Below are 13,458 nucleotides of genomic sequence, written 5' to 3' on the forward strand. Positions count from 1 at the left end.
CTTATATTCCTAAAATCTGCAACAGATTTGATTAAAATTGTGATATAATAATATTAATAGCTTTATATATTATATATTATATTCATGTTTATGTATACTGTATACATTATACAAATATACTATTATCCAATTTATAGTATTAGAAAAGTTCAGTTCCTTGTTTTTTTTAGATTATAAATTTGTTTCTTATTTATTAAAAAAAAATGTCCTGTTCCTCTATACAAATTTAATTTGGTCCTAGAAATCAGTTCCTTCTCAACTTTATGCTGCTATTATGATGTTGCTTTTAACCACCACACTATTTATTGCATCATCTATTATAATAACAATGTAGTAATGTTGACAACCATTATTGCGATCGTCTAGGCATAACAGATGATTTGGATGAAAAACTATTCATGAACCTCAGGCTGGATGAAAAACATACATGTCCAGATTGTTTGGATACGTTTGGCGACCAACTCACCCTTGTGCATCATAGAAAAGAGGTGTGCGGTCTAGACCTTATGTATGAATGCAATAAATGTCATCGTCGATTCAAATACAACCACAATCTTAAGGCCCATGGTGCTACGTGTTTGAAACAGAAAAAAAATGTACCAGAAAAACCTACATGATACAAGAGATCTTTAATTTTACAGTTGTATATTAAATAATCATATAATTTTTTTTACAGACATAATATCTTTTCATATCTTTTTTTTTCAAATTTTTTAACATGTAAAGCCAAAAAAAAAAAAAAATACTAATGTTATACAATCAAGTATTGCGATAAGTTTCAAAACGAATTGTGATCCTACTAGAATGTTGTAACTTATAAATCTGATCGTACTTTAAATCCAGGACCATAGGGTTCTTCTTTTAAGGATGTTAAACCATCTATTGGCTCCGATGCATAACGACTAGATCTGTATAAAATTGTAACATAAATAATTAATAGGTGCTTTCATAAAAAAAGAGATTCAAGTATAGGCAGTCATTGGGGGAGGGAGGGGGGCTTAGCCCCCATAATTGAAGGTATTATGTTATACTTGTGTATGAAAAGAGGGTGCGGGATCACTTTACAATGGATTATTATAGCCTCCCCCCCTAAAAAGGCAATCAAATGTTCGCCTATGGATCCAAGATTTACCTGGGTCCCGGAGTAGGAATTTTTCCATTCTTTAGGTCATCAATATAGATTCCACATCTTTTGTAGTCAAATCTTCCTGCAAATTCATACATATAAATTACTTATTAAATACTAAATCAATAATTTTTAGATAAAAAGTGTATACAGACAACAATACTCTGAAATTTACTTTGAAAATTGTTAAAATATTATTTTATTATTTATATAAGACTTCTGCAATGTTTAAAAACATTTGAAATTGAAAAATATATATTTAAATTTTAATGATGCAAGTAAAATACCACAATAAATTAGTATCCAGATTTACTTACATAATAATCATCATTAACTTGCATCATTGGAGCATTAACGCATGCACCCAAACATTCTACTTCAGACAATGTCCATTGGCCATCTTTGCTGGTTTCTCCAACACCAATATTTAATTTTTTCTTTAAACATGACATAACATCATCTGAACCCCGCAACCAGCAAGGAGTTGTTGTGCATACCTGCAAGTGATACTTGCCAGTTGGCTTTCGCATAAACATTGTGTAAAATGTAGCGACTTCGTAAACCCTCATTTTAGGTAAGTCTAATACATCAGCCACCTTGTGCATAGCTGAAATAGGTAACCAACCATGCTGCCTTTGAGCTAAATCCAACAGTGGTATCATGGCTGCTCTCTTATGACCTTCTGGGTATATAGCTAATATGGCTTCAATTCTCTATGAAACACATTAAACAAATAAATTAGATCTATATAAAGGATGAGTATATTAATTACACAGAACAAAAATGATGATGTTTACCTTTTTGTTTTCATCGCTAAACTCAAATTTGATATCCAGATTATCCTCCTTTGTATCTCTATGCTGAAAATATAAAAACATTGGTAAGTAATTAAATATATTTAACTACTAAAAATTAATACCAATAAAGTTTTAATACTTAATTAGTATTGTCTTAAATTATCGCTATACTCATCTAAAAATGTAAAAACCAATAATGTCTAGTTGTAGTCAATAATAAAATATCAATTTAATGATCAGGTAGGGGTGTCTATTAAATATTTATTGTGTAAGATTATTTATATTTGATCAACTCAACAATCAACAACTATAACCTACCCTGTAAGCTAAACCGTTATACAGACAACATACCAAAAAAAAAAAAATTGCACCTTCACAACATTACTAAACAAAGGACATTAAGGCATTCAAATTATTAATTAAAACTTGTAGAGATATTTGATAGAAACATTAATCTAACCCTTAAAATTGGGCATATTATGGTTATACAATACTCAACATTAAGTAATACATTTTAAGGAGTTAAATATAGGCAATTTCAATAGAAAAAAATTTTAATTGAATAGCTTTTAGGTGTTTGGGTACATTTGTATTTTGTAATTTGATTCTAATGGTTCTATATGTCTCTGAATCTTATAAGACCATAATTAATGTTTAAAAAATAGTATTTCCGTGGTTATGAAATGGCCTCCACGGTTATGGATATAAAACAAGTTGTATAATTCAATATATTAAAACAGATATAATAGCAAAATGAAAAAATTCAAAGACTATATTTTGAAATATACAACAAATGATAAACCATAAGCTTTAAGATACATTATCAAAAGAAATATTGAACTCCAATATCTGACCAAAAGTCAGATCACATTAGATTATTGTATCGATACCTAATTTTAATCAACATTTTGTTCACAATAATATTGCAAAACTGAAAACAAGTGTTCTAAAACAACCTATACTGATAAAATAACCATTTTGGACCTAAGTGTTTAATACAGATTTTTCATATTATCTAAATGCTATTACTCATTAGTAATAGAAATGAGAAACTGTTACCGACTAACTCTTAAGTACCGTAATGGTTAGACAATAGTAATAAAATAAATTCTACTCACATTAAACATAGTGTCATGTTTGACGACCGCAGACGTCTGGAATGTTCTTGAATTTGACAACTACAAATAATAAACAAATATATAAAAAATTACTTAAAGGTAAAATGGTGTTTATAAAAGTACTTACGATACATTTTACAATTCTATTCAAGGATAACATTTTTGGTGAATTAACAAATAAATCGGTTTTTTAATGACCGGAAAATGTTTTTCTGAATGGTAAAGGTAATCCAGTTAAAGGACTAATATCATTGAACGACTGAGCGCAAAAAAGTTTCTTATCATATACAATTTGTTTCCTTTTCTTGTCAGCTGTTTATTTTGGATTGATAAAAGATTACAGTTATTGTGATTAGTGAGAACAATTATATAGTTAGTAGGTACCAAGTAGTTGTTACTTGTTATTATAGTTAAATTCTTTTGATTTTTTTCTGAATTGAGTTTATTTTTAATTTATTAATTTTGTACCATGTAGACACTAGGCAGTTTAAAATAATAAAATTGAACAAACATTTTTGATGATCACATAGAATTATGGATTCCAGTGGAAAATTAGAAAAGGTAGTTAAACAATTTTCTAAATAAAAATGAAATATATTTTAATAAATACATAGTTTAATAATAATACAACAGTGAAACATCTTATTAGGTCCTTTGAACCATTCCATTATTTCAAATCATCTGAGAAAATTGTAAAAGATATATATATATATATTTAGAAACAATAAACTATTAGTAATTTTACAACTTTTGAAATGTATTAAATCTTAATAATAGGTATTAAATATAAAAAAATAACTAGGGCATTATAATATTGTTTTATTATGTTTTTGTTTTGGGTTTATATATTTGAAAATTCTAAAATAATTAAATGAGTTTTTAATTTTTTGTTAGGAGCGTCAGAATTTAGATGCATTTAAAGAACAGGTGCAACGTAATAACCAACTATCAGAAAAAATGGTTGATATCCTTACGTCTTTTGAAAACCGACTTGGTAGACTTCAACAAACTATACTGCCAATTTATAATGAGATGGAAAATCTACAGTTAAAAAAGACTAGTATGATCAGAATTTAGTTATTTTTTGCTAAATAATGTAATGATATTTAAACATTTATTTTTATTTTAGACATTGAAAAAACAATGTTTGCATTAGATAGAGTGATAATGTTTCATGATGTTTGTCCGAGAGTTGAATCAGTTATATTAGGAAGACCAAATGGGTCGGATGGTTTGAACGAATTCTTGGATGCCATGGAAAAACTACACGAGGCACAAAACTATTTTGAAAAAAATAATCCTCAAAGTGTTGAACTAGAAAATGTGGTATGTAATATGTTAAATTGAATTCTTTGTTTTATTAATATTTATTTTTAAAATTTGTTTTATTTTGTTTACTTTAGTCATCACTGTTTAAGACTGGAGGTGATAGTATTCAAAGAGAGTTTAAAGAAATCCTTTTAAAGCATAGTAGACATATTCAACCAGCAATTTTGGTTGACATTTCCACAAATGATGATGGTTAGTAAATTTGCTTCTAACAAATTATTTGAATTGAATTTTTTTTTTTGATTTATGATTCCGTAGAGTTGGTTACTGATGATTCATCTTCTGTGAGTTCTATTAGCCATTTTTCTGAAAATGTTTCCTCAGATCTAATTCGTTTAGCAGATTGGTTAATTAGTCAATCTCGTGATGAATACATGAATGTTTATGCTAGAGTGCGAGCTAATACTCTCACTAAATCAATGACTACTCTAAAAGAATACCAGAAAACTGGAAGTGCTGGAAGCACTAACATGGCTATTGGGCAAACTATGGGTTCACCTTCAGTGGTATGTTTCAAACTAACCATATTTTAATATGATTATTTATTGATGAATAAAAATATTTTTTCTTCTACTCTAGAAATCCAAATTTCCACATAGATCTGAAGTTACTGTCACTAGAAAAACTTCTAAACGTATCCAACATGTGTAAGTTAAAATGTATATAAAAAGCATTTCAGGTTGATTAGTTTTATTGTTCTAGATTCGAGAAAAAAGCTAATCGTATGTTTTTGAAAGCATCCCAAACATTAGGACAATCGACCGGTTTGAATTTAGGGACCAGAAGACCTACACTTATAGGTAATTAATAATTAATATCTTGTGATTTTGTTTAATTTTGTTAATATAATCTTCCCAGAAAATCGCGAAGATATTGTTGATGAACAAGAAATGGAAAATTATCTTATTTCGGTAATTGCTCTGCAGAAACTCATGCAAGCAGAGCTATCACTGATGGTTGGTATAATACCAATCAAACATCATCATCAAGTATTCCAAATCATCATTCAAGAAAGCCTTGCTAATATTGTTCATGAAGGAGAGGTATTGATAATGTATTTTATAATGTTAACTATTAACCATATGACAAAGCAGTCATATTATTGTGCAATTGTTCTGTACTGATGTTACAATTGTACAAAGTTTTATTTCTTCTAAATATTAAGTTAAAATAATTAATAATGTACATAAAACAATATATTAATTGCAGAGCATAGCTACTAGAGCAAAAAGGTGTATTCATAGAAAAGAATTTGCCAATTTGTTTGTCATGTTTCCAATTTTAAAACATTTGGCTGCCATGAAGTCTGAATTTGAACGTACAATGGAAGGCTGTGATCCCGCCATTAGAGGTCAATATTCAATTATACTCAATACACTTCACTCCACGGTTAGTTATTTTCAACCCCATTATGTATCTTATTTTACAATAACTTACAATAATATTATTTTTCCTAATTAGGGGGTTAGAACACTAGAAGAAATAGTTGAAAGTGTGAGGACTGATAATTCTATGGGGTTGCCACGAGATGGTACAGTCTATCAATTAACTAGTGATGTGCTCGTGTTGATGGAACAACTTCTTGACTACATAGACAGTGTGGGTCCTCTTTTAGCTCAAGTACCATTGTATAATAACATGGTATCACATCATATCACTCCACCGGAAAAATACAAGTATCTTTTAGGACTTTATATCAGTAAGTAAATATAAGTTATATATCCATGAAATATTTGGTGCTCAAAACTGTTAAATTTTGACAGAAAAAGTGTTGTCTCAGTTAAACCTGATGCTTGTAAATCGTAGTGACTCCTATAGTGAACCCGGTGTTAAATATCTATTTCGGTTGAACAACTGTCATTATGTAGTAAAATCATTACAAAGGTCAGCTCTATTGGACATAGTTTCTTTGACCGAACCTGAATGTGAAAATACATACGATGAGATGATTGCCTCACATAAAAAGTCTTATCAACAATGGTAATACTACTACTTCTTTATTAATTTATATTTATATTTTTATTATTTAGTTGATAATTCTCAATTTATTCTCAATTTTAGTTGGAATAGAATATTAGGTTTCATAGTTAATCTGGATGATGTTCAAGTTGTAAATGGTAGACTAAAGGATAAGGACCGTAACATAATCAAAGAAAGATTTTCAGTAAGTTCTTCCATTGTTACTTAAAAATTATTTGATGCCAATTACTACATTTTAATAATTTTAATAGATATGAATTTTATCACCACCAAATAAAATCTGGTATAAATAACATTAGAGTTGATTTTTAATCACTGTGTTGTGTTTATATCATTATTATTCTTAATATTATTTAAAAAAAAGGTTATAGAGATTTATGAAATTAAATTTTATAACATTTTAAGAAAATTGTGGTATTTTTCACCTCATAAAACAATTATTATTAATATTAAATTTATATTGTTCTCTTAATTTCTTATGATTTATTTAGGGTTTTAACAAAGAAATTGAAGAAATATTAAAGCTTCAAAGAGGTTACACAATACCTGATGTTGAATTACGAGAAGGATTGAAACGTGATAACAAGGAATTTGTTTTACCAAAATATAGTGCATTTTATGACAAGTAATACATTTTTGCACAAACGTTATATGCAATTATACTTAACTTTAAATGTATTCAAAAAAAATGTATTGAAACAAAATAGTTATTACTTAACTTAAATTAAGTAAAATTTATTGAGCAACTCATTAATATAAAAACATATATTTATAGATTTTCACAGTCGTCATTTACCAAAAACCCAGAAAAATATGTGAAGTACACTCCAGCTCAAGTATCTGCTATGCTTGATCGATTCTTTGATGTTGCTGCTTAAACGTTAGTGTCTATTATAGTATTTATTTAAATACTTTTTTTATCATGTTTTAATTATTCTATACTATTATTATTGTTATTTATTTAGATATGTTCATTACAAAATTAATAACTTAAAACTTAATTATTCAATCATTATTTTTTTTATTCAACTATAATATCAAGTAATAAGTATTAACCATATATTTATTTAAAAATCTTGAACAATTTTATTATTATAGAAATATTTAATAGCAGACTGATCAAACTATCGAAATGTTTATTTACAGTGATACTCTCTAAAGGATTAATATATTATGTTTTTTCAATATTAATGAAAATGATGTACCTTAATCCATATTAAATTGTAATTGTTATTTATATAATTAAAATTCATATTTTTTTATAACTTAAAAAATATATACAAATTATTTGTTTATAGATACCTAACATGAACTAAATTTCTATTTAAAAAATATTTAATTGAGATCTTAGTTTTACATTATATAATATTATTTATATTAACATAAAAAATGTTATGTACCAATCTTATACAAGTTTATAAACTACAGTTTGAAGACAGAACTATGTTTTAAAGCATTGAAAAATAAAATTTTCTTCTTTTCTTATAAAAATATTTTTTAAACTTTTTTGCGCAACATACACAATGAACATAATTCAAGACTTTGAAAAGAACAATGTACTATACTACTATGTACCAAAACAAAAATTTAAATCATCTCAAAATGATATTTTTTTGACACCTACTAATTACCATGTTATTGACTCAAACTCCTCAATTTTTTTTATTACATAGTTTGCTATGATTGTTTTAATCACATAATAAACTTTTTAGTATATTTTAATATTAAAATAATATCAACAAAAAAATCAATAGTATAAGCACACAATAGATTAAATAGTATAAATATAATGAATTTTTTATTTCCATAGGAGTTCAAGTTAGTGTTGGTATTAATTTCCTAAAATATCCAGTAATAAAAGCAAGATAAAAAGCAGGTGCTTTTAATTTAATATAGCTTAGTTAGGAAAACAAAAATAAATTAAAAGTATAAGAAAAATGCATTATAACCAAACACTATGATTAATTATAACATATATTAAATAATATAATATAATCAATATTAATCATAAAGCATTATCTTTTAGCCAATAAGAAATTTAAATTTAAATGTAATTTTCTACTGCGACTTAATTAAAATTTAAAGCATTTCAAATATAAATATTTGTTATTTCTTCATGTAAATACAATAAACAACATGTTTATATTCCAATAAACCATTATATAATTATTAACCAAATTTTCAATGTTCTTAGTAGTAATAGTAGTAAAGTAGTAGAAGTATTTTGTTAATATTTCTAATAAAAACAATAAATTAAACATAGAACAAAATTGACTTACTAGCACTATCTGGAAGGACTAATTTAATGCAATTATAAAATGGTCGTTTTTTTTTAACACAAGTGCAGGATTAGTAACCATTATTATTTTTTAATTAGTATAATTTACAGTTGAAAGCAATTTATCCAAATGTAAAAAAGTATAATTATTTCCAATTCACAATTATTGTCAAGTTAGATTTTAAATTAGTTTCAATCATATAAAAAATAAAAACACAAACAATTTAAAAATAAGGATTTGATAACATTAATATAAATTATGTATAATATACTATATAATATGTGTTTACATTTAATCAAAATTATTTATTAGTTTCACAAAAAAAAAACAATGCAATAATAACTAAACATAGATATTTTAGAACAATTAAGGTAACCATCATAAAAGTACACATTTCCTTAAATTATGTATGTTCTATTAACCCTGAATAATTACTACATTTGAACACATTGAATTGTACTTAATAAAGTTTAGTTTATTCTGGTTTTTCTCCAACACCATCAGCTATATTATAAACAGCGGTAGCAATTTCAACCGCAAGTTTATCTGCATTGATTTGAGTGTCTGCTTCAGCATAAATTCTCACCAGATCTTCTGTACCAGAAGGCCTATAAAATAAAATTTGAAAAATTATTGTTTAAAAAAAATTATATTTTATCTATCATTTCACAAATTAATCAAAATTAAAACACATTAAGTTTTACATGTCTCCCACAAGTTTAATACTTGGTTACTATTTAATACATTATATCCCTTAAAACAATAAAAATTAATTTAAAAAAAGTTTTTGTCTATTTTATTTAACACCCTGGTTTTAAACCTGTTCAATAAAATGTTGGGAAATATATCAATTAAATACCACAAATTTTACCTGACAAACGATCTTCCCATAGAATACTTTGAAACGATAGCATCTATTTTTTCTTGAAGACCTTGTGGTTTTATACAAATTCTCTCAGCGTCACCTGTCTCAAATGTATTTCTGTCCTGAAAATATACATACTATATAATTATTTATTGTTACACAAATTAATTCATTTGAATTACCTTAACAGTAACTTTTTGCAAACGATTTGGTAAATCTGAATATGTTTTATACCAATCACTAATGCTCCATCCCCGTTCACAAAGTACAGACTCAACAATCAACATGTCGGAATAAGCATCACCTACAGTTTCATTAGTCATATCCATGACACAAATCAATTTCTTCAGTGCTAGTGACTTTACTCTTAAAATAATATATAACAACCAATTTCAATATTTTAAACCTAATAATGCAAACAAAAAAATGTAGTTTTCTTAAACCTAAGTCAAAATATTTAATATGCATGTCTCAAATATTCTTATTCTAAGGAAAAACATATTATGTTGGCATATATAATATTCTTATTTTAAGTAAAATATAATGGACAACATACTCATCTTCTTCGATACCATATTGGTTTCGAATAAGTTCACGTATGGCATCCTTGAATAATATAGTGCCATGGCCATTTGCTTCAAAATAAATACCAACATCGTAATCGTTGGCTTTATGATGAAGATATTTCACCCCAGTTGGAACACAGGCAACAGGTACTTTCTGTAATACACATACAAAAGATAAGTTTTCTATAACAAAATATAAACAATTTATGTAAAGTTAATGATAAATTGCTAGGTGCAATATAAAGAATTAACTGTTAGAATATTATTTTTTTTAAATGCCATGACATGTGTTAATGAAAATATAAATACATACCAATTTATCTGTTACATATTTTGTAGAATTTCCATTTGAATAAGCAGTTTGCACTAACCCTACGTTGACATCAAGACCAGAAGCAATGAACAAATCTTTTACATAACCAGCCACTATGATAAAATAAAATGAATTATTAGTACAATAAGTAGAATGTGATTTTAAACAAATTTTAACGTAGTACCAAGTGTAGCGATTCGATCACCATCTAATAAATAAAATTTGTTGTTTTCATCAACAAAAGAATAAACTATCCTATCCGCATCTCCATCCACAGATACATATTTAGAGTGTGGTTGAATAGCCATTCCAGTAGGAGGGCATTGGTTTGATTTCACAAAGTCTGCACCACACTTAAATAAATAAAAGGGAAAATTATTTTTATAAAAAAAATTTTCATTTTGTTTTACTTAAAATAAAAAAATATAATCATACTTTGTAATTAAGTTTTTCTGTATTCATTATGTCATCGTTATGCATATTAATCACCAATGTCTCTTCTAAATGTATGATTGCATCTTTCATTTTTAAAGCACCTACCCCGTTAGCACCATCAAATTCTATTACAGGGCTATAATTTTTTAAATCTAAACACTAAGGCACATTATAATATTAATAATAACAGCAAATTATATTTTCATCAATTAAGTAAGTATATAATTTACTTACCATTTTACGCAAAGTTTTAAAACTGTTTGTTAATTTAGTATAATAAGAATGTTCATTTGGCTGACCGTACAGGCCATTAGTGTTATAACATCTCACAAAAAAGTGTAACATTGGTGTTGTTATTATACCGAAATCTTCAACATTACTTTTAAAAGCTTTAACACCGCTAAGTACAGCGTCCAATAATCTTTTACCAGAATTTCTAAAAACATATTAAATATAATAATTAAAAATAATTTGAAAAGGCATTCATGAATATTAAAGGAAAGCCACTTACCTGGTATCACGCCCAATGTATACACGTGGTATATACTTTTTGTCGATATTATTCTCAGAAGCAATATTTATGAGCATCGCACATACATCCTGATTATTAGGAGCGTTGGCCAATTGGGTGGCATACACTTCCCATGAGCTTTCCAACATTTCCCCTAGAGGGTCAATGAGTTTGATGCCGTTATCGTCTTGCGGATTGTGTGAAGCTGTTATCATTAGCCCAACTGCTGCTGATTTCAAATGTATTGAACGCAGAGCGACCAACATGCCCATCCGATGCAGGACATGGTCTAAATGTTCAGAACTGAAAATGGCTAATTATTTAATCCCTATTAAAAGGTAGGTACAATGAACATCAAACTAACTTGTAACGAATGCCCGACGTGCCATACTGAAACACTTTGGTTCCTGGATTTGGGTATGACTCGATGTTCGAATCTAGTTCTACAACATTCTCAATCCACTCATCCATGTTGGCACGGTAAAGTTTAATATGCCAATAAAATCAAAAAAAAATTATAAAGACGTTCGACAATCGTATTGCAATACCTAACGATAAAACTTTATAAAGATACCTCTGTATTGACTGCCAGCTATCCTATAGCGTACCCCAATACTGATGACGTGTTACTTTCATTCGACGCATTTCAATGTTGCGTCCACGATAAAAATTCGATCAACCGTGGACTCACGACTGAGTTAAATTTGTTACATAATAATAATTATATTATTAAATATTGTGCTCATTTCTCTATTTTCATTTCACTACAGTTCTTACTCTGATAACCAGATAATTTTGTGTAAATACAAAACACTTGTTGCATGCCATCTGATATTGTGTTTGGTACAATCATATGGTACAGAAGTACAGTGTGATAATGAATAATAAGAAACAGCCTGTTGCACTTGTTGCTTGCATAGATTCAATTATTATTATTTATTATCGTTTACGGGTTCACGCTTAGATACCAAGTGTAGGTATTAGGTAGGCACTACATTAAAAACATACCTATCTACAAAAAAGAAATAACTACATTTATAAATACAATAATTAGATCACTAATCAAATTTTCTGATGAATCAGATCGTGATCTTGATTTCTGTTTATCCCGTCTACACATGCACTGAGTGTCAGAGTTTCTAGCACATAAAGAAATATATAAAATATATTATGAGGCTATTAAACTTTTTGGATTTCTACAAAATTAAAAAGATCATACGTGGTTTTAAGTTTCTTTAAAATAATTAAACCGCACTATTCATTCAAATCTAACGACTTCGTATTGAACGGATTTAAAGAAAAATCTTGCGTTTTCCTGGTTTTTTCCTTACTCCTTAGTATAAATTGTTTTTCACATTGTTGATTGATCATTTGCTTATCTTAGTCTGGGTAGTCTATAAGACCTCTAAACATCTTGCAAAGACAAACAGTTTCTAAACAAATACCTAGTTATGTTGTTTCACTTACTTTTCTAGTGGTATGTATACACTTTAGGGTACCTTCTGTAAACTGAGAAATTCCACTCCATTTATTATACCTATAACTATCACAGTATCACTTCCGCAAACTAAATACCTTTATAATAACTCTCCAGTGACCAGTCTCCTCTGCACTGTTTGCTTCATTTAGGTTTAGCCAATGAAACCCTGACACTGGTTTTGATTACAGAGCATTTCCGAAATAAATCTATCAACTATATAAACATTTTAATTTAAAATACTTTAAGATATTTACATGTATTTTTGTTATTATTACGAGCATTAAAATTTAAATACAATGAAATTATAATAATCGGGGAACTTGATCTCCTGTAAAATAAGTGTCATTTAATAAGTGGTAAGTCGCTGAAGTCTAATGGGTGTGTTAAATAAATTAAACTTTAAATTTAATAATAAATTGTTAGGTACACAAAAAAATTATTCTATAGATATTTGGTGGAGAACTGGAACGGTCAACTTATATTTCGAAAGATATTTTATTATATATACCTATAATTTATTTATATTGCTATTAGTTCGAGTAATAGATTAAAATCTTAGGTTAAACTTCTTTTTGCCATAGACAATTTTTTTTTCTATTAAAGAGTATTTACAAACTGTATATCTACATTATTTATACAATAAGTACATTTTTATATAA

At 27.4% G+C, this 13,458-nt stretch overlaps 3 protein-coding genes across 4 annotated transcripts; 1 reads left to right on the top strand and 2 right to left on the bottom strand.

The window, feature by feature from the left end:
- Positions 1-610: 610 nt before the first annotated feature.
- On the bottom strand, positions 611-3,318 carry LOC113554792 (probable NADH dehydrogenase [ubiquinone] flavoprotein 2, mitochondrial). Its single transcript, XM_026958833.1, is given in 7 exon segments — positions 611-908; positions 1,133-1,172; positions 1,175-1,208; positions 1,444-1,839; positions 1,924-1,986; positions 3,042-3,101; positions 3,169-3,318. Coding segments are annotated over 7 exon segments (720 nt in total). The 5' UTR covers positions 3,202-3,318; the 3' UTR covers positions 611-814.
- A 114-nt stretch (positions 3,319-3,432) lies between these two features.
- On the top strand, positions 3,433-7,353 carry LOC113554787 (exocyst complex component 7). The gene is made up of 14 exons (XM_026958767.1): positions 3,433-3,602; positions 3,936-4,101; positions 4,171-4,367; positions 4,445-4,562; positions 4,629-4,876; positions 4,950-5,017; positions 5,073-5,170; positions 5,229-5,413; positions 5,580-5,759; positions 5,832-6,069; positions 6,134-6,350; positions 6,432-6,534; positions 6,842-6,975; positions 7,126-7,353. Exons 1-14 carry the CDS (start codon positions 3,576-3,578, stop codon positions 7,226-7,228), a joined length of 2,082 nt encoding a protein of 693 aa, XP_026814568.1. The 5' UTR covers positions 3,433-3,575; the 3' UTR covers positions 7,229-7,353.
- A 1,531-nt stretch (positions 7,354-8,884) lies between these two features.
- On the bottom strand, positions 8,885-12,095 carry LOC113552060 (phosphoacetylglucosamine mutase). Of its 2 annotated transcripts, XM_026954727.1 has the most exons (11): positions 11,894-12,095; positions 11,684-11,815; positions 11,320-11,622; positions 11,043-11,244; positions 10,809-10,967; positions 10,558-10,726; positions 10,374-10,486; positions 10,051-10,214; positions 9,677-9,860; positions 9,501-9,616; positions 8,885-9,237 (listed from the first exon to the last, which is right to left on the bottom strand). In XM_026954727.1, exons 2-11 carry the CDS (start codon positions 11,788-11,790, stop codon positions 9,105-9,107), a joined length of 1,650 nt encoding a protein of 549 aa, XP_026810528.1. In that variant the 5' UTR covers positions 11,791-11,815; positions 11,894-12,095; the 3' UTR covers positions 8,885-9,104. The 2 variants fall into 2 exon arrangements, with proteins under 2 accessions (XP_026810528.1, XP_026810526.1); XM_026954725.1 differs by having other exon boundaries at positions 11,684-12,095.
- Between the last annotated feature and the right edge of the window lie 1,363 nt (positions 12,096-13,458).

The sequence above is a fragment of the Rhopalosiphum maidis genome, chromosome 2 (assembly GCF_003676215.2).
Source record: "Rhopalosiphum maidis isolate BTI-1 chromosome 2, ASM367621v3, whole genome shotgun sequence".
Lineage (NCBI taxonomy): Eukaryota > Metazoa > Arthropoda > Insecta > Hemiptera > Aphididae > Rhopalosiphum > Rhopalosiphum maidis.

What these genes read in the sequence shown, in the direction of transcription:
- LOC113554787 (XM_026958767.1), top strand. Translation starts at nt 3,576, where the DNA reads ATGGATTCCAGTGGAAAATTAGAAAAG. An exon ending in CCAGTGGAAAATTAGAAAAG is followed by an intron (nt 3,603 to 3,935) that starts GTAGTTAAACAA and finishes ATTTTTTGTTAG; the next exon opens with GAGCGTCAGAATTTAGATGC. An exon ending in TCAATACACTTCACTCCACG is followed by an intron (nt 5,760 to 5,831) that starts GTTAGTTATTTT and finishes TTTCCTAATTAG; the next exon opens with GGGGTTAGAACACTAGAAGA.
- LOC113552060 (XM_026954727.1), bottom strand. Translation starts at nt 11,790, where the DNA reads ATGGATGAGTGGATTGAGAATGTTGTAGAACTAGATTCGAACATCGAG. An exon ending in TTAAAACTTTGCGTAAAATG is followed by an intron (nt 10,968 to 11,042) that starts GTAAGTAAATTA and finishes AATGTGCCTTAG; the next exon opens with TGTTTAGATTTAAAAAATTA. An exon ending in TATGGTATCGAAGAAGATGA is followed by an intron (nt 9,861 to 10,050) that starts GTATGTTGTCCA and finishes TATTATTTTAAG; the next exon opens with AGTAAAGTCACTAGCACTGA.